The following is an 18747-nucleotide window of genomic DNA, read 5'->3' as shown; positions in this document are numbered from 1 at the left end:
CTCTTTTCTTGTGATATCTTTGTCTGGTTTTGGTATCTTTGTAATATATGATATGCATTGGCTAACATTCCTTAGATTTCTAAAGCAGCATAATGTTATCACATGAAGATAGGACTTTTAATCTAATTTCTAATTATTGTTATAATCAGCAAAATAAAAGAGATTACTTTTTTTTTTTTTTTTTTTTTGCGGTACGTGGACCTCTCACTGTTGTGGCCCCTCCTGTTGCAGAGCACAGGCTCCAGACGCACAGGCTCAGTGGCCGTGGCTCACGGGCCTAGCCACTCCGCAGCATGTGGGATCTTCCCAGACCGGGGCACGAACCCATGTCCCCTGCATTGGCAGGCGGACTCTCAACCACTGCGCCACCAGGGAAGCCCCAAAGAGATTAACCTTGTAGAAATTAAATGTGTTTTCTTTCACTAAATTGATTTTTTTCCTTATAAAAGTTGTCTATGGCAAACCATACAACCATTAAAAATTATGTTAAAATATATTTACTGACATGTTCTTCACCTTTGTAATGAGAATTAAGATGAGATTAGGGTTGGCAAATACATGACAGCAGACTGTCAGTCATCCTCCTTCATCCATGGCAGATATTACTGATCAATCAAAGCATTCTTTTCTTTTGAACCCAAATAAGGACACAGAATCTTTCTCAACACAGTATTCTAAAACACCTCCACTAATTGGTTAGAATTTAAGCATAAGTTAAATCCTATTTGTCGTCACTGATCCAGATGATTTGTAAGGCCCCTCTCATTCATATGAATCTGTGAACTAAAGCTAAGGCCATAATCTGATTTCTTTTAAGCTTTTGTTGTTATTACTGATTTTTGCAAAGCTTCACTTTTTCCTAAGAAGCAACATGGTGAAAATGACATTTTGGTTGAATATATATTATTATTATTATTGAATATATATTATTAATTAGTTTGCATATGTGTTGATCCAACTATTATCTTTACTGTTCATAGTGTTAGTATACATTATCTCAGAGATCATGGTGTTTTTAAACCCAATTATAAATAAATGGATAAATGAGCAGAGACCCAAAATGTGTATGTAACTGACCCAAATCAAGTAGCTCAGCTAGTCCTAAAGTCAGGTCTTTGAACTGCTAAGTCAGAGTTCCATACTTTAGCTACATTACTCTGTAGCACTAACAGCTCTCTGTTTTTATTCCTTTAGACTGATGATGAAGGTCAGCTTTCATTTCATGGTGTGGCTTACGTTAATATGGTACCATTGCTGTATCCAGGTGTGAAGAGGATTCGGGGAGCTTTTCATGTTTACCCTTACCTAGGTAGCACAGTCTATGAAAAGGTAAGACAAATTTGAATAGAAGGTATCATCCTAATTTATTCTTATATATGTGTTTACCTACATCTTTAGCACACATAGCTTTGCAATTGATATTTGGAACCAGCTGGTATACTGGGATGTTAAATATAGAGCCTTGAAGTCTTCTGCCCTTGAAACTTAAAAACTTTAGGATAATGAAATCCAAAAACTGGAAACAACCCAAATCTCCATCAGTAGGTGAACAGAAAAACAAATTATATGGTATAGCCATACAATGGAATACTACTCAGCAATAAAAAGGAATGAGCTATTAACACATGCAACGTGGATGGATCTCAAATGCATTATGATAAATGAAAGAAACCAGACAAAAGAGAGTACATACTGTATGATGCCAATGAAATACAATTATCAGAAAGTAGTGGCAGAAAGCAGATCAGTGGTTGCTTGGGAACAGGGATAGAAGGAAGAATGGATTACAAAAGAAATATGATGGGGCTTCCCTGGTGGCGCAGTGGTTGAGAGTCTGCCTGCCGATGCAGGGGATGCGGGTTCGTGCCCCAGTCCGGGAAGATCCCACATGCCGCGGAGCGGCTGGGCCCCGTGAGCCATGGCCACTGAGCCTGTGCGTCTGGAGCCTGTGCTCTGCAACGGGAGAGGCCACAACAGTGAGAGGCCCGTGTACTGCAAGAAAAAAAAAAAAAAGAAATATGAGGTAAGTTTTAAGGATGATGGAAATACTCGTTATTCTAATTGCAGTAATGGTTTCACATGTGTATACACATGTCAAAATTGATCAAATTGTATACTTTAAATATGTAATTTATTATATAGGCATACCTCATTTTATTGCCCTTTGCTTTATTACTCTTCACAGATATTGCATTTTTTTTACAAATTGAAGGTTTGCGGCAACCCTGAGATGAGCCAGTCTATGGGTGATATTTTTCCAACAGCATCTGCTCACTTTGTGTCTCTGTGTCGCATGTTGTTAATTCTCACAATATTTCAAACATTTTCATTATTGTTATAATTGTTATTGTGATCTGGGATCTGTGTTGTCACTAGTGTAATCATTTTGGCCTTCTTTAGCAATAAAGTATTTTTAAATTAGATCTGTACTTTTTTAAAAAAGTTTTTGGCTGAGTCTTCATTGCTGTGTGCTGGCTTTCTCTAGTTGTGGCAAGTGGGGACTACTGTTTGTTGCGGCGGTGACTTCTCTTGTTGCGGAGCACAGGGTCTAGGCGCGCGGGCTTCAGTAATTGTGGCATGCGGGCTCAATAGTTGTGGCTCGCAGGCTCTAGAGCACAGCCTCAGTAGTTGTGGTACGTGGGCTTAGTTGTTCATGGCATGTGGGATCTTCCCAGGCCAGGGCTCAAACCCATGCCCCCTGCATTGGCAGTTGGATTCTTAACCACCGTGCCACCAGGGAAGTCCCTGTACATTGTTTTTTAAGACACTGCTATTGTACACTTAGTAGATTACAGTATAGTGTAAACATAACTTTTATGTGTACTGGGAAACCAAGATAACCATTATTTGCTTTATTGCAGTTATTTGCTTTATTGAGGTGGTCTGGAACCAAACCTGTAATAACTCCAGAGTAAGCATGTATTTCAATTTACCTCAATAAAGTTGGAAAGAAAATCTTCCAAATAATGAAGTCTTGTGTGTTAAGTATGCAAAAACTTAAATATATATACTGATTAATGAGCTATAATATGGTTCTTTCAATTTTCAGATGTTAAAATGTTAAAATACACATTTATTTATTTATTTATTTAAGCGAAAAATAAATTTTATCATGTTTCTTCTTAGGAGAAAGTGAGGCTTTATAAAACACAACAGTAATAACAACAAAAACGTATTACTATTTTATCATTATTAGGACAAGTATTTCTCAATAACAGAGTCATGAAAGATCCATCAGCTATTTGAAAACCAACTGAGTAATAAACTCTATATAAGTATCCTTTGAATCAGAAATCAAACTTATAGGGATTTGTCTGAAATGAATCATTTAATAGTATCAAAACCCTCCTTTCTTGAAAACTTTTGGGGATCAATAATAGCAAAACTAAAATTAAGATTAAATGTCTAATAATAGAGAAAGGATTGGTAAATTATTGTAAATAAAAATGGTGGAATATGCATCCATTAAAAAGATAATCATTAATGTTTTGTAGATAGTTAAATGAAAGAAAGAAAGCAAAAATTTTACATATAGCATAGATCATGATAAATTCCAAGTGAGTTTATTAAAATAGGTTAAATGTGAAGTCTATAAAAATAGAAGTGTCCTGGGCTTCCCTGGTGGCACAGTGGTTGAGAGTCCGCCTGCCGATGCAGGGGACGCGGGTTTGTGCCCCGGTCCGGGAGGATCCCACATGCCGTGGAGCGGCTGGGCCTGTGGGCCATGGCTGCTGAGCCTGCGCGTCCAGAGCCTGTGCTCCGCAATGGGAGAGGCCACAACAGTGAGAGGCTCGCGTACCGCAAAAAAAAAAAAAAAAAAAAGAAGTGTCTATTAATTAAAGATATGAATTAAGGGAAGACTTCCTGTGCTTGAAAACAAATGAAAGATATAAAAGATTTAGATTGCCAAAAAATAAAAACCTTCTATACATAGAAGAAGCCATCATTAACAAAATTATAATGTAACTAAAAAATTGGGGAAAATATTTGAATACATATCAGAAGATGGCTACTATTCCTAAAATATAAAGCACTTTATTGTATCAATCATATCAAGATATTTTTGGTGAATCTGAGGGAAACAATATATCATAATTGAAAGGTTATAGGCTTTGACGTCAGGCAGTTTCTAGGCTGAATTCTGGAACTGCCAGACAGGCTGCCGTTTACTGACTTTGGGCAAGTGACTGAATTTCTCTCAACTTTATTCATCAGTAAAATGGAGACACTGCTTGTTTCCTAGAATTGTTTTACATATTAAATGAGATAAAATATGTAAAGCACTAGGGATATAGTTGACACACAAACATTTTTGCCTGTTACTTTTATTATACCCATATGAAGGAGAATATTGTACATATATTAAAAATTATTCTCATGAAAACTTTAAAAACAGAGGATGCATGTGGTAGTCTGTTAAATGAAAAAGGATATAAAACTACATCCACTATGATCACAACTTTTTAAAAATATATAATCATAAGTTTTAAAATATATGAAAAATACTGGGGAGGAAACATTTCTGGGTATGTCTGAGTGAGGAGGTTGTCAAATTTTCTCCCCCTAAAAGCAACTGTAAAGCTGGACAAATTGACAAAATGCCATTTCAGTGCTCTGGAAATTGACCAAAGGCATCAACAAACTGAGAAGTATTCATGCATGAAAAACAATGGAGTTTGAGGCATTCTTGCCTAGGTCTGCTCCTAAACCACCTCCCCCTACCTCTTCTCTAATTTAGCTTAATCAGTGAGGTGATTCTTCTAGGGCAGGATGGGCTGTGAGGGCCAGCAACTTTGCTGCCACAGAGAGGGCTCACAAAATTTGGAGCAGTGGGTGAAGGACCCATGCCTGACAATGTCGTTGGTTGAAATGGAGATCTCGGTGGAGAGCAACCGACATATTGTAATGAGAATCCTAGGAGAAAAGAGAGAGAAAGAGGCAGAAGTTATGTATAAAAAAATAATGTCTGAAAATATCCCCTGTTTGATAAAAACATTAGTCTACATACCTAAGAAGTTCAGAGAATTCCAAGTAGGAAAAGCATATGGAGGTCTATAGTATAGACATTATAGTGAACTATTGAAAGAAAAAGAAAATTGTGAATTCAACAGGAGAAAAATGACTCATCACTTACAGGGGAGCACCAACATGGTTAACAGTTGATTTTTCATCTGAAACAATGGAATACTGAAGGCAATGGAAACACAGATTCAAAGTGCTGAATGAAAACGCTATCAACCAAAAATGAAGGCGAAATAAACACATCCATGGATAAACAAGTATTGAAAGAATCTGTTGCTAATAAACCTGTCTTGCCAGGATTACTAAAGTATGTCCTTCAGCTTGAAAGAATATAAACCAAATGATAAATTGAATCCACAAGAAGAAATGAGCACTAGAAATGGTTAAATGTAAGTAAGTATAAAAGATTTTAGAAATATTTTTCTCATTTTTGCTCTTAACTTCTTTGAAAGATGTGATTATATAAAGCATTAGTTTTATTATTGGGTTTATAACATACATAGATGTAATTTATATGATAATAGCATAAAGGAGAGAGGATAGAATGGAGCTATAGCACAGTAAAGTTTATATATTTTGTCAGAACTAAATTAGTCTCAATGTGAAATAGATTGTGATTAGTTCAGATGCATATTGTAATCTCTGAAGCAACCACTAAGAAAAGTGTGTGTGTGTGTATGTGTGTGTGTGTGTTTGTGTACATATACCATATGCATATACTCAAGTATATATATTTTTAGCATTAAAAGAAGGCACTTAAAGAAGGAAGAGAGGAACAAAAAAGACAAGATAAATAGAAAAGAAATGGCAAAATGTCAAATATAAATGTAAATATTTCAACAATAACATTATATGTGAGTAGTCTAAACACCCCAATGAAAGAGATTATGAGACTGGATTTAAAAAAATCAAGATTTGAGAAAGACAAATATTATATCACTTATGTAGAATCTAAAAAATAATACAAATGAATCTATATACAAAACAGAAACAGACTCACAGACATAGAAAATAACTTACGGTTACCAAAGGGGAAAGAAAGTGGGGGGGAGGGATAAATTAGGAGTATGGGATTAACAGACATGAACTACTATACATAAAATAGATGAGCAACAAGGATTTACTTCAGAACACAGGGAATTGTTTTCAATATCTTGTAATAACCTCTAATAGAAAATAACCTGAGAAATATATATAACTGAGTCACTTTTCTGTATACCTGAAACTGACACAATATGGTAAATCAACTAATACTTCAATTAAAAAAATCAAGATTCAATGATATGCTGTCTATAACAAATACGTTTTGGTTCAGACACACATAAATTGAAGTAAAAGAATGGAAAAGATATACCATGCAAATAGAAAACATAATGGAGCTGAGTGGCTATATTTATATCAGACAAAATCGACTTCAAGATGAGTAATATTACTAAAGACATAGAGTAGCATGTTATAAGGGTCAATTAATTAGAAAGATAGGATTTATAAATTATAAATTAATTATAAATTCTTATATATAATACATGTGTAAATTATAAGTGAATACACACAACAGAACCTCATAATACATGAAGCCAAACCCAACAGAATTGAAAGGGGTAATAGACAATTTGACAGTAACATTTAGAAATTTCAATAATCCACTCTCAATACTTGGCAGAACAACTAAATAGAAAATCTGTGTTAAACATAAACTTAAAATACAACCCAGAAAATCATTCCTAGGAACCTACCCAAGAGAACTGAAAACCTGCATTTACACGAAGACATGTACGTGAATGTTCATAGTAGCATTACTCATAATAGCTAAAAACTCACAACAGTCCAGATGCCCACAACTGGTGAATCAATAAATTGTGGCACATCTATATTAGGAAATACTATTTAGCAGTTAAAAAGGAATTAACTACAATTAATGTAATATGCCAAAATCATTGAATTTTTTTTTTCCTGGAACAAAACTGGAATAATTTACTTCCTTGTCTCTGTTGGACTTGCTGCTGAAACAGAACCTGCTTTCACCCTTGTTGGTGGCCTGTTCCTTTCTGATACTTGGTTAGGTATTGCCCAGTGAATTCCATTTTAATCTTCATGGGCTAGCAGTCTATAGTACCCCTAGCCTAAACAGAGAATATCCAAACTTGTAAATATTTCATTGTGTTTCAACCAAGCAGAAAAACATCCTCAGGAAGGTGCTTCTTAGGCCTGTAAATCAGATTTTTTCCCCCCAAATCACTGAATTTTGACTACACTTTAAATGGGTGAATTGTATGGAATGTTAATTTTATCTCAGTAAAGCTGTTTTAAAAAAAGAGTGAACTCTGAAGGCTTTGCAGATGTGATTGGTGCCCTGTGACACCCTGACTCCTGCGAAGCTGTGAATCCTACTCGATTCCGAGCTGTCTTCCAGAAATATGTTCCCTCCTTCTCTGGATACAGCCAGCAGGATGCCCAAGAGTTTCTGAAGCTCCTCATGGAGCTGCTACACTTCGAAATCAACTGACGAGGCTGCCGGGCTCCACCAGTCCTGGCCAATAGTCCAGCTCCCTCCCCATCCTGCTGTGGAGGGGCTCTGCTAGAACTTGAGTTAAGCGGTGACGACCAAGCCAACCTAATGGGAAGCTTACCTTGAGCGAGAGGACACCAAGATTGTGGACTTGTTTGTGGGCCAGTTGAAAAGTTGTCTCAAGTGCCAGGCCTGTGGGTATCGCTCCACGACCTCCGAGGTTTTTTGTGACTTGTTCCTGCCCATCCCCAAGAAAGGATTTGCTGGGGGCAAGGTGTCTCTGCGGGGTAGTTTCAGCCTTTTCACCAGGGAAGAAGAGCTAGGATCGGAGAATGCTCCAGTGTGTGACCGGTGTCGGCAGAAAACACGAAGTACCCTTTCAACACCCTTAAGCCCCCAGGCTCCCCATTTACCTCAGAGACGTCTATTTTTGTGTCTTTTTAATCGGGGAGGGGGGAGGGGGTGGTTGTGCCTCCCATTATATTTTTTATTAAAAAATACCCTTCCATCTGGAGGCTCCCTTGTCTCCCAGCCCCATATACAGAGCTCCCCAGGCCCCTGCCCTTGTACAGCCCCCAGACCCTCTACAGTCTCACTATTTTTTGTGAATAAATTTATTAAGAAAAATAAGTGAACTACTGATACATGCTATAATATGGATGATTACTGATACATGCTATAATATGGATGAACCTCAAAAACATGCTGAATGAAAGGAAGACACAAATGACTACATATTGTATAATACCACTTACATGTAATGTTCTCTCTTCCAGAGATGTTAAAATTTGATAAAGTTTGCATCTTAGAATATATGAAATACAGCAATTTCTGTAGAGGTGGTAGGATTGTGAGTGATATTTAGTATTTATTTTTCTTTAATATTGTTGTACTGTCTTTTAGGTTTATTGAGGTATAATTGACATACAATAAATTGCATATATGTAAAGTGTACAATTTAAAACTTTTGACATAGGTTTGCATCTGTAAAACTATCACCACAATCAAGATAATGAAAATATCCATTATCCTCATCTGTTAACCTTCTCTCCCACCACTGTCCACTCCTCCCCTCTTTTTTTTTTTTTTTTTTGGTCTTGTTTCTTTCACTTAGCATAAATTACATTTAGATTCATCCATGTTGTTTAATTTAAAAATTATTTTAAGATTCTTTTCCAGTTATTTATCTATAGTTTGAATTTTCCCATACAAATTTTTACTTTAAACTTGCACTGTTCTTCCAATTATAATTGATAGGCCAGTAGTATTTAGACAGATGATATTTCCTGTACAGAAATAAATTCTACCACTTAAAGTTAATCTGAAATTATGTGTCAGAGTTTAAAAGCTTTCTGGTAATAAGTTATGAGACACCAAATCAAGCCAGGTTGAAAGTTCTCTTATTAATTTAAAAAATAGGGTAGGCAGCTATGCGTCTGTGATGGTTTCACCTGTTCAACAAGTACAGCAAGGCAATTGTTTTTTGCTTCTCTTATCCATCTCTGATTGTACCATATTGAAATAGAAAACTAAATGATATTAATGAATAATGTGGGTATCTATTGAGTTTGTTTCATTTGCCTGTGAGTCATTACATTTTTTTGTTTCTTTCTTTCTTTTCAGACCAAGTGTTTATTTAGCTTGTTCCGGGATACTGGCCATAATTTGATTCAGAATAATAAAATAGGAGGAATTTATTCTCCAGTGTCCAAACCAGTTATTTCTAAGAACCTGAAAGAAGATAAAACAGTCAAAGAAAAGGATATGGAAGCAAGGCCTAGGCCTGGGGATGTGGTAGGTTGTTGAGAAGGTGATGATTTTGCTGGTTTTGTTACATTCCAGAGGCTTGCACTGATTTCTCATTTGGTAAATTGCCTCAGTTTAGCTTGCGTTTTGATGCAACATAATGGTCCTTGCTTCTGCTATTGTGGAGACCATGTAAGAATTGAAATTTTTTTTTTAGAAGTCAAAGAACCAGCTTTATTAATTTCTGGACAAGCTCCCCAAAGTGGAGGACTTGAGAGGACTAGATGAATTTTTTTAATAATTAAAAAAAATTTATTATTTAAAAAATATTTATTTATTTATTTGGCTGCGTCAGGTCTGCATTGCAGCATGTGGGATCTTTTTCTTCTCTTCAGTTGCAGCATGTGGAATTTTTAGTTGCGGCATGTGGGATCTTTTAGTTGCAGCATGCAGGATCTTTAGTTGAAGCACGTGAACTCATAGTTGCGGCATGTGGGATCTAGTTCCCTGACCAGGGATCAAACCCGGGACCCCTGCATAGGGAGCGCAGAGTCTTAGCCACTGGATCACCAGGGAAGTTCCAAGAATTTAATTTAATTTTTAAAATTAATTAATTTATTTATTTATCTTGGCTGCGTTGGGTCTTCATTGCTGCACGTGGGCTTTCTCTAATTGCAGCGAGCAGGGGCTACTCTGTTGTGGTGCGCGGGCTTCTCATTGTGGTGGCTTCTCTTGTTGCGGAGCATGGGCTCTAGGCACACAGGCTTCGGTAGTTGTGGCTCGTGGGCTCTAAAAGGTAGGGTCAGTAGTTGTGGCACACGGGCTAAATTGCTCCACAGCATGTGGTATCTTCCTGGACCAGGGCTTGAACTCATGTCCCCTGCATTGGCAGGCAGATTCTTAACCACTGAGCCACCAGGGAAGTCCCAAGAATTGAATTTTTGAGGTGTGCTTATTTTCTTTCAGCAAATGTCTAGTATAAAGTCTCAGAGCTCAGCTACTCCTTTGGAAGTTGAACCCTCTCTTTGCAACAATCCAGAAGGACAGGTAACTATGCATGAAGAGTTTGAAAATTAAGTTTAAATTCATCAGTCCTTTACTGAGCAAGATAGTATGATATAGTGGAAAATGCTCATTATATGAGTAACCATCCCATATTTGCCACGACTAGTTTATGACCTTGGGTAAATTTCTTTGTCTTGTTGAGACTCTCTAAAAGGAGTGGATACCAGATTAACTTCAAGGTCCTTTCTAGCATTACAAATTTACGTCTTTTATTAATTATGCTATATTAAGCACTATGAGAGATGCAAAGATGCATCATCTGCAGCGTTTATTCGTTTGCCCTCAGGACACTCAACACTCTGTTGGGCAAACCAGACTGGTACATAACTAACTGTAAGAATCTTGATGAATGCTGTAGTAGAGGTACAAATGAAAGTGCTGTGTGGTCTCAGAGGAGTCAGATGGAGCAGTCTCAGAAGACTTCAGCAAGAGGTGGTATCGAAGCTAAGTAGTGAAAGATAAAGAGAGCCCTCTGCCAAATGAATTTCAGGAGAAGAATTTCAGGGCCAGAGAACAGCTTGAGTCAAGGCACAAAGAAGGTAGCAGAATGCAGCATACATCAATTAATTCAGTGTATGGTATAGAGAAGTGAAAGTAATGGTTCTAGAAGGAGGTGATAAAGAAGACAGAGACTTGAGTTGAGTTTTAGGAAGACTTTGAAAGGCTTGCTAGAAAGTTTGGGCTTCACTGTGTAGATGATGAGGGACTGTTAAGCCTTATCTTAGAGACTCACACTGAAGTTTTTTAAGTCACATAGAAAAAATACCTCATGAGTGTTTCAGGGCAGTACTCTTGCCAGGATATGGAAAAAAGAGATTGAAGTTGTGGTAAGGTCTTCAGATGTCAGTTTATAGGTTTTATTTACAGTACAGATGAGTGTTGATGACAGTTTAATCTAGGGAAGGGATTGTAGTAAAGAAAGTAAAAAACCTGTGGAGGCAGGGTGTGGAATTTGAAAGCTTTGGGGTGTTGAGGAAGAAAAGTTAAAGATAACTCAGGTTTCAAGCCTCACTTTCTGGAAAGATGACAGAATCATTAAGAGAAAAGTAAAAATAGAGATGGATATAGGGGAAATGATAAGTTCAGTTTTGGACATGTTGTATTGATAGTTAGGATGCTGGCAAGAATCTAGGTAGAAATGTCCATGAGGTTGAAGTTGATAAATGGCGCTTAAGAGGGTGTGGGTGGGAATGTCAGACGGTTATGAGGTTATTTCTTCATGACTCCTGAAAGAGGTTTGGTAGAAGAAAGAATGGCATTCACTTGAAACAGTTCCAAGAACAGTATCGAGCAAATTAAACAAGACTTCAGCTGGGGTAGAAGTTTCCAAGAATAAAATTGAAAACCTTTTTCTGCAAGAGATAACCAGTGTTACTATTTCTCTTTCCAGTTATTTTTCTATGTAAAAAATGTCTTAAGTCAGAATCACACTATATATAGTTATATACACAATTTTCTCACTTAATATATTGTGAGCATTATCTTATGTTACTAAAATTTTTTCATAAATATCTGTTTTTCTGGAAAGAATAAATTAGAGAAAAATGTCTTTACAGCAATATGTAGAAGCAGGGACATACATTGTGTTGGAGATTGAGCTGGACAAAGCCTTGGTTCCGAAGCGAATGCCAGAGGAACTAGCCAGAAGGTGTGTAGCAATGGTTCTCATACTTGCTTTGCAAGACAGTTTAGGTATAAATAAAAGTAAGTCATTTTGTCCACATAAATGTAATTTTTCTTGGGATAAGCAGCAGACAGTTTTCTGTTTTATTTTTCAGATAAGTTTCTTTTGTTACTTTTGGTTTCTTGTTATAAAAGCAGTATGTTGCCAGTTACAAAAAAATTGAGAATTTCAAGATAGGCAAGGAAAAAAAAATCAACAAGAAAGTATCTAAAAATACCCGGATTTCTTTCTACTCACCCAGTGATAACCACTTTTAACACCTTGGTACTTATCCTTCTGGAGTTATTGTAAAGTCCCTATATTATACACACACACACGCACCCTTGTCACATGTAAATATATGTAATTTTTTAGAACTATTTTTATATTGTACCACAGTGCTTTGATTGTGTTTCTAGGAAGTTATCCATTTCATCAAGATTATCCAGTTTGTTGATGTGTAATTATTCATAGTATTCCTTTATATCCTTTTTATCTCTGTAAAATGGGGAGTAATGTCTCCATATACATTCTCAACCCCTCTACATTTCCTCCAACCCTCATGCCATTTCCCCACCAACACCCTGCACCCCAGCCCTAAGCAATCACTTATCTACTTTTTTGTCTGTATGGATTTGCCAACTCTGAGACATTTCATATAAATGGAATCATACCATATGTGGTCTTTGTGGACTGACTTCTTTTATCTAACATAATGCTGTCAAGATTCATCCAAACTGTAGCATGTATCAGTACTTCATTTCCTTATTGTTGAGCGGTATTTTATTCTATGAATATACCACATTTTGTTTTTCTAGTCTTCAGTTGATGGACATTTGGGCAACTTATTCTTATTATAGGGTTCTATAATGATTGTATTAAAATGGAAGTCAATTCATGTGACTCCTCTGTTCAGAAACTACCAGCAACTCCCCATCACACTCTGAGTAAAGTCAAAGGCTTTACAGTGGCCTACAAGGGCCTACATATTCTGCATATATTTTTTCCTCATTTTTTTCGGTCCAGCCAAACTGACCCCTCGCTATTCCTCACACATGCCAGGCACACTCTTGCACCAAGGTCTTTACACTTGTTGCTTGCTTTGCCTATAGTTTCTTTACCCCAGGTACCTACATGACTTGTTTCCTCAGTTCCATCAGGTCATACTCAAGTACTGTCATCTCACTGAGTCTTTCCCTGGTGAAATATGCTCCCCAACTCCACCACCCCCAGCCCCCAACATAGTCTATCTGCCTTTTTGCACTATTTTTCTCTATGGCACATATCACTAACCAATTTATGTTATTTATTGTCTTTTTTTCCCGACTAAAATGTAAGCACCATGAGGGCAAGAATTTTTGTCTGCTTTGTTTAATGCTCTATCCCCAGCACCTAGAAAAGTGCCTGATGGATAATAGGCACTCAGTATATATTTTGAATAAGTGAATAACGTTGTCTCTGGAGAGGAAACTGGGTGGCTGGACAACAAGGTTGGAAGGAGACAATTTACTATATATTGTTTCATATGTCTTAAGTTTTGAATCATGTGGATATATTATCTATTAAAATAAATAAAATTAAAATTAGGAATTATGAGCAAGGTATAAAATTACATAGGACCTATTCTCACTTTTTTTTTTCTGGCTGTTCCATGCAGCTTGCGGTGTCTTAGTTCCCCAACCATGGATTGAACCCATGCCACTGCAGCGCAAGCTCCAAGTCTTAAGCACTGGACCGCCAGGGGATTCCCCCATACACAGGACCTATTAAAGAAAAATTGAATTTGTGAATTTTTTTGTAAACTTCAAGGCAGTGTAGTATATACCTCAGTAGGAATGTGAAACTGTAAGGAGGAAGAGCTATAACTTAATTTCCTTTAGGTTCTTGTAAGAGCTCATGAAAATGGAAGATAGAGGTTTTGGCATAAGTAGTTTGACTGTGATAAAATATATTTTCTTATTCACCATAAAGTTTGATATCATTACTGTAGTTTAATGTAGTCTTATGAATTATGACCAAGAGTACAGTTTTTATCCTATTGGAAAGGAAAGAAAAGCTTTCACTTGCCTGTACCATTTATATTTCCAAAACTTTGTGCTTTCAGAGACTCTACTGAGTACACATAAAGTCGTTAACACCTCTCTCTTTCTAACCCCTGAGTCAAGCAGCTTGTGTACAACAGTTTAAAAAAATGTGTAAGGGTAAAGCCAGGGCTCAAATTAGCCAGAAGTGCAACTTAGTTACTTTCCAGCTAGCTGCTTAGTGGCTTTCTTCTTGTCTAGTCCACAGCCATACGCTGTTCTGAGGTTCACGTCGAGGTTCTTACATGAGAGAATAGCTCAGTGCTCAGGTGTGATGGGCAACTGACCTTAGATCTCACTCACCTAGACCTTAAGAGGTGGGAAATAAAAGAACATAAATCTGAATATAATAAAGTTTTGTTTTGTTTTTTTCTGATACAGGGTCAAGGAAATTATACCTCCAAGGCCACCTCTTACCCGTCGGACGGGAGGAGCTCAGAAGGCAAGTACCAAAGCCAAGGTGAAACTCTAAGATGTTGAGTGCACCCATGTGAAAATAATGCATGGGCTCTTCAGTATGTTTTCCAGAGGGGTGAGAAATTGTAGCTTCACATATTTTCCTTCCTGCTTCTATTTGTGACCAGTGGCATTCAGTGAAGAGTATACAGCGTTTAATCTTTGGCTGATGGTTTCTGAGCTGGGAAGAAAAGGGCAATTTATACCTGAAGTATTATTGAATGTAAAACCCAATCCAGTTTCAGACTTCCATTCCATGTCTTGACCGCTTTGAGGCCTCTTTACCAGACATTTTGTATTTTTCTAGGCGGTGAGTGACTACCACATGCAGATCAAGAACATATCTAGAGCCATCCTGAATGAGTATCACAGGATGTTTGGAAAACAGGCAGTCAAAGTGGGGAGTGATCTGGATAGTGAAACCCTGGAGGAGCAGAAGTGCCAGCTCAACTATGAACTTAATTGCTCTGGAAAATACTTTGCTTTTAAAGAACAACTCAAGGTAAATATTAATTTATTTAATGATTCCATGGATTTTTATGAAGCATCTTCTCTACATACCTAGTTATCATTTTTTCTCTGGTTATGTTCAGTTGTGCTCTACCTTTCTTGCTGTTGGTACAAAGAGCTATGTTCTCTATGATAGAATGTCTGGAGACATCTTTCCACTCCTGTAGAGCCTTGGAATGGTTCAGTATCTGTCCTGAGTGTAAGCTTTTAAGAAACTAATTCTTTTTTTTTTTTTTTTTTTTTTTGCGGTATGCGGGCCTCTCACTGTTGTGGCCTCTCCCGTTGCAGAGCACAGGCTCCGGACGCGCAGGCTCAGCGGCCATGGCTCACGGGCCCAGCCGCTCTGCGGCATGTGGGATCTTCCTGGACCGGGGCACAAACCCGTGTCCCCTGCATCGCCAGGCGGACTCTCAACCACTGTGCCACCAGGGAAGCCCAAGAAACTAATTCTTCACTTGAAGTTAGGCCAGATTTGGGGCCAGATATCGTGTTGCACTAGCAGGCAGAAACTCTGTACCTGGTATTGATTCCATGACTAATTATCTCTGTCTCCCATTACAAACCTTTTCCTAGTCCATAGAATCACTAAGATTTGAGAAATATTTACTTAATAATAATTTCCCAAATAATAATGGCTAACATTTATTGAGTATTTGTTGTATACCAGATAAATTTTTAAATGCTTCATACTTTACTAATGTAATCCTCACAACAACCCTATGAGATAGGTACTCCCCATTTTACAGATGGAGAATTGCAACATTAGTTGGTTAAATAATTTGCCCAAGATCACAGAGCTAGTAAAGGTCAAAGACGGGGTGTAAATTCAGGCAATCTGGCTCCAGACTCACATTCTCATCTGCTACACTGCACTGCCTCTCTATGTACACTTACTATGTGCCCTATACTATACCAAACAGATACGAAGAAAGCACGTGGAAGTAACAAAGGGAAAAACAGCTGATATCCATGGAGGCAAGAGGCTATTCTCAGGTGGCATAGTCACATCTCAGTTGTGTCTCAAGTGACCTTACCACTCTGAGCCTCAATTTTTTGCCTAACAATGAGGGATGATATTAATATGATCACATGGGGTCATTATTAGAATTAAATAAGATAATGCATGGAAAGTGCTTAGTACAAAGCCTGGCAATAATGTTAACTTAGGGGAGAAAAAAGAAGACGCTGTCCTGGCTATAGCAATATGTTATTTGTACAGCATTTTAAATTTCACCACCTGTTATTTCTCTTTGGCTTCTCAATCATCTTCTGAAGTAAGATAGGAATACCAGGAGTACATATCCATTTAACAAATGAGGAAACTGAAGTACCAAGTGTAAAATAATTTATGAGGTTGTACAGTGGCAGGATTAGAACCAGGATTCCATTCTCCAAACTCTCAAATCAGGCCTTTCTCCTTTTCTCCCTTGAATCATGTGGCCACCATGAGAAATGTAATGCATAAACATAATGCTAAGGTTTTTTTTGCTTTATGACTCTCTTCACAAAGTATGAATGCTGTATTGACCATATTGGTGATGATGGTGATGTTAAGAAAAGCCATGTGGAGTATGTTGATTGGGGGAGAATCAGAGAACCAATAATGTAGCAGTCACCAAGGAAAATCAGTCACCTCCTGGAGTTCTGATGAGCCTTAGATCAGAAACTCAAGGGAGGCCTGTGCTGTTAGCATGGTGCTAGACTGTGTTATCAGATGGTGATATGTGTCTCTTGCAGCATGCTGTGGTAAAGATTGTGAGAGAGAAGTACTTGAAGACAGCAGCATTTGAAAGCCAAGAGGAGCTGCAGAAATTTATTAGTGAGCTCTATGTTTTCTTGGTGGATCAGATGCATGTGGCCTTAAATCAAGTAAGTGCTTCAGAGCTAAGAACCCTTCCTTTTCTCTGTAGGTCATCAGGGTCTCCTCTGAATGGTTCCTTCCTTTCTTGCTTCTTTTCTTCCTTAATTCCACAAACATTTTTGGGGGTGTCTGCTCTGTGCTAGGCATTGAAAACACAAAGATGAATAAGAAACTGCCTAAGTTATAAGACTAATTTTAGGGAAAATAAGGGGGTATCCTCTTTCAACTTCATAGAAAAATTAATTTCATAACTGTCATAAATTTGATGGATAAAAAATAAATAAAATCAGCTATGTAAATTGTGGAAAAAAATTATCATTCTATTTATTCTGTGATTGTGTGCAGTTCTCAACTTTTTCTTCAAGACTGACAATCAAAACAAAGAAAAACTATGAGTTTTCAGATATTATACTTGAATGACAATGACACTTCATATATGCCTTTTCTATCTGACTGGTCTCCTCCCACTTGTTTGTATATATTTGTACATCTTACATCTTGCCTTCATTTGCTCATTTTTTATGTATGCAGTTGTGGTTTGTTTGAAAACAAAGACAAATCAAAGTGTTTTTGTCCCCCTGGTAGTCTCTAACCAGCTATGCATCCTCAAAGCCTCTATTCTTTTTTTTTTTTTAAGGAAAGGGTGGATTTTTTTGGGGGGGGCCTCGTTGGGGCTTCATTGATACGCAAGGGCTTTCTCTAGTTGCAGTGAGTGGGGGCTACTCTTCATTGCAGTGCGCAGGCTTCTCATTGCAGTGGCTTCTCTTGCTGTGGAGCACGGGCTCTAGGCATGTGGGCTTCAGTAGTTGCAGCACACGGGCTCAGTAGTTGCGGCATGCGGGCCTTAGAGTGCACACGCTTCAGTAGTTGCGGCGTGTGGGCTCAGTAGTCGTGACGTGCAGGCTCTAGGGCGCGTGGGCTCAGTAGTTGTGGCTCGCTGGCTCTAGAGCACAGGCTCAGTAGTTGTGGTGCACAGGCTTAGTTGATCTGCGGCATGTAGGATCTTCCTGGACCAGGGATCGAATCTGTCCCCTGCATTGGCAGGCAGATTCTTAACCGCACTGTGCCACCAGGGAAGTCCCTCAAAGTCTCTATTCTATTTGTTCTTTGTTTCACTGTTTTTTTCTTCTTGGCCACCGTCACTTTTTCTTTTACCTGTTCAGCCTTCCTGAAAGAGGTAGGAGTGTCCAGTATCCTAGGGTTAAGAGAACAATCCTGCACAGATGATTTGGATGATTTGGTGTGGAAAGCAATTGAGAACTGAGCATGAGATGGTGATTACTGTTGCCTTATGTCCCCAAGGAGCCTCTGTCTAGTAGAGAGGAGAGGCACAAAATACAAATAACTGCAGTAGAGTGAGGTAAGTGCTGTGACAGAGGTGTGTCCGTGGTAGAGCAGGTTAGGGAATGCCTAAAGAAAGTATCAGCTTCACCCTGAGATCTTTCAGGGAAGGACTCACAGAGGAGCTGTGACTCGACCTGGGCCTTGAAGGCTAAAAAGAAGCTCACCAGGTAGATGTTTCAGAGCATTTGAGTCATAGAGAACATCATGAAGGCTTAGAAGCTTGGAAGAATATGACATATACAGAAACTGCATATAGTTCAGGAGCAGAGGTTGAAGTGGTTGAGTGACAGAGAAACAGGTGATGAAGCCAGGGATCAGTTCCTGGTAGGGGAGCTGGGAGCGTGGATGGAGGCCTTATATGCCACACAAAGAAGTTTTGACTTTTTCCCTTATTAGCAGTTAGATGCAATAAATTTAATTATTTTATACTGGGAAATAATATGATTAGATTTACATTTTACAAAAAGCACTCTGATAGCAGTATGTAGGA

General features: G+C 38.0%; 1 protein-coding gene across 1 annotated transcript in view; it reads left to right on the top strand.

Moving 5' to 3' along the window:
• CFAP70 (cilia and flagella associated protein 70) overlaps window positions 1-18747 on the top strand; it is a 93499-nt gene that overhangs the window by 39191 nt on the left and 35561 nt on the right. Inside the window, exons 10-16 of the mRNA XM_082640063.1 lie at window positions 1195-1329; window positions 9155-9325; window positions 10244-10324; window positions 11899-11990; window positions 14468-14528; window positions 14850-15044; window positions 16790-16921. Of these exons, the coding sequence (XP_082496189.1) occupies window positions 1195-1329; window positions 9155-9325; window positions 10244-10324; window positions 11899-11990; window positions 14468-14528; window positions 14850-15044; window positions 16790-16921 (867 nt within the window). The remainder of the gene's footprint in view (window positions 1-1194; window positions 1330-9154; window positions 9326-10243; window positions 10325-11898; window positions 11991-14467; window positions 14529-14849; window positions 15045-16789; window positions 16922-18747) is intronic.

Source organism: Mesoplodon mirus (assembly GCF_964341445.2).
Source record: "Mesoplodon mirus genome assembly, chromosome: 2".
Classification (NCBI taxonomy): domain Eukaryota; kingdom Metazoa; phylum Chordata; class Mammalia; order Artiodactyla; family Ziphiidae; genus Mesoplodon; species Mesoplodon mirus.
This window is presented reverse-complemented; position numbering and strand designations above follow the sequence as displayed.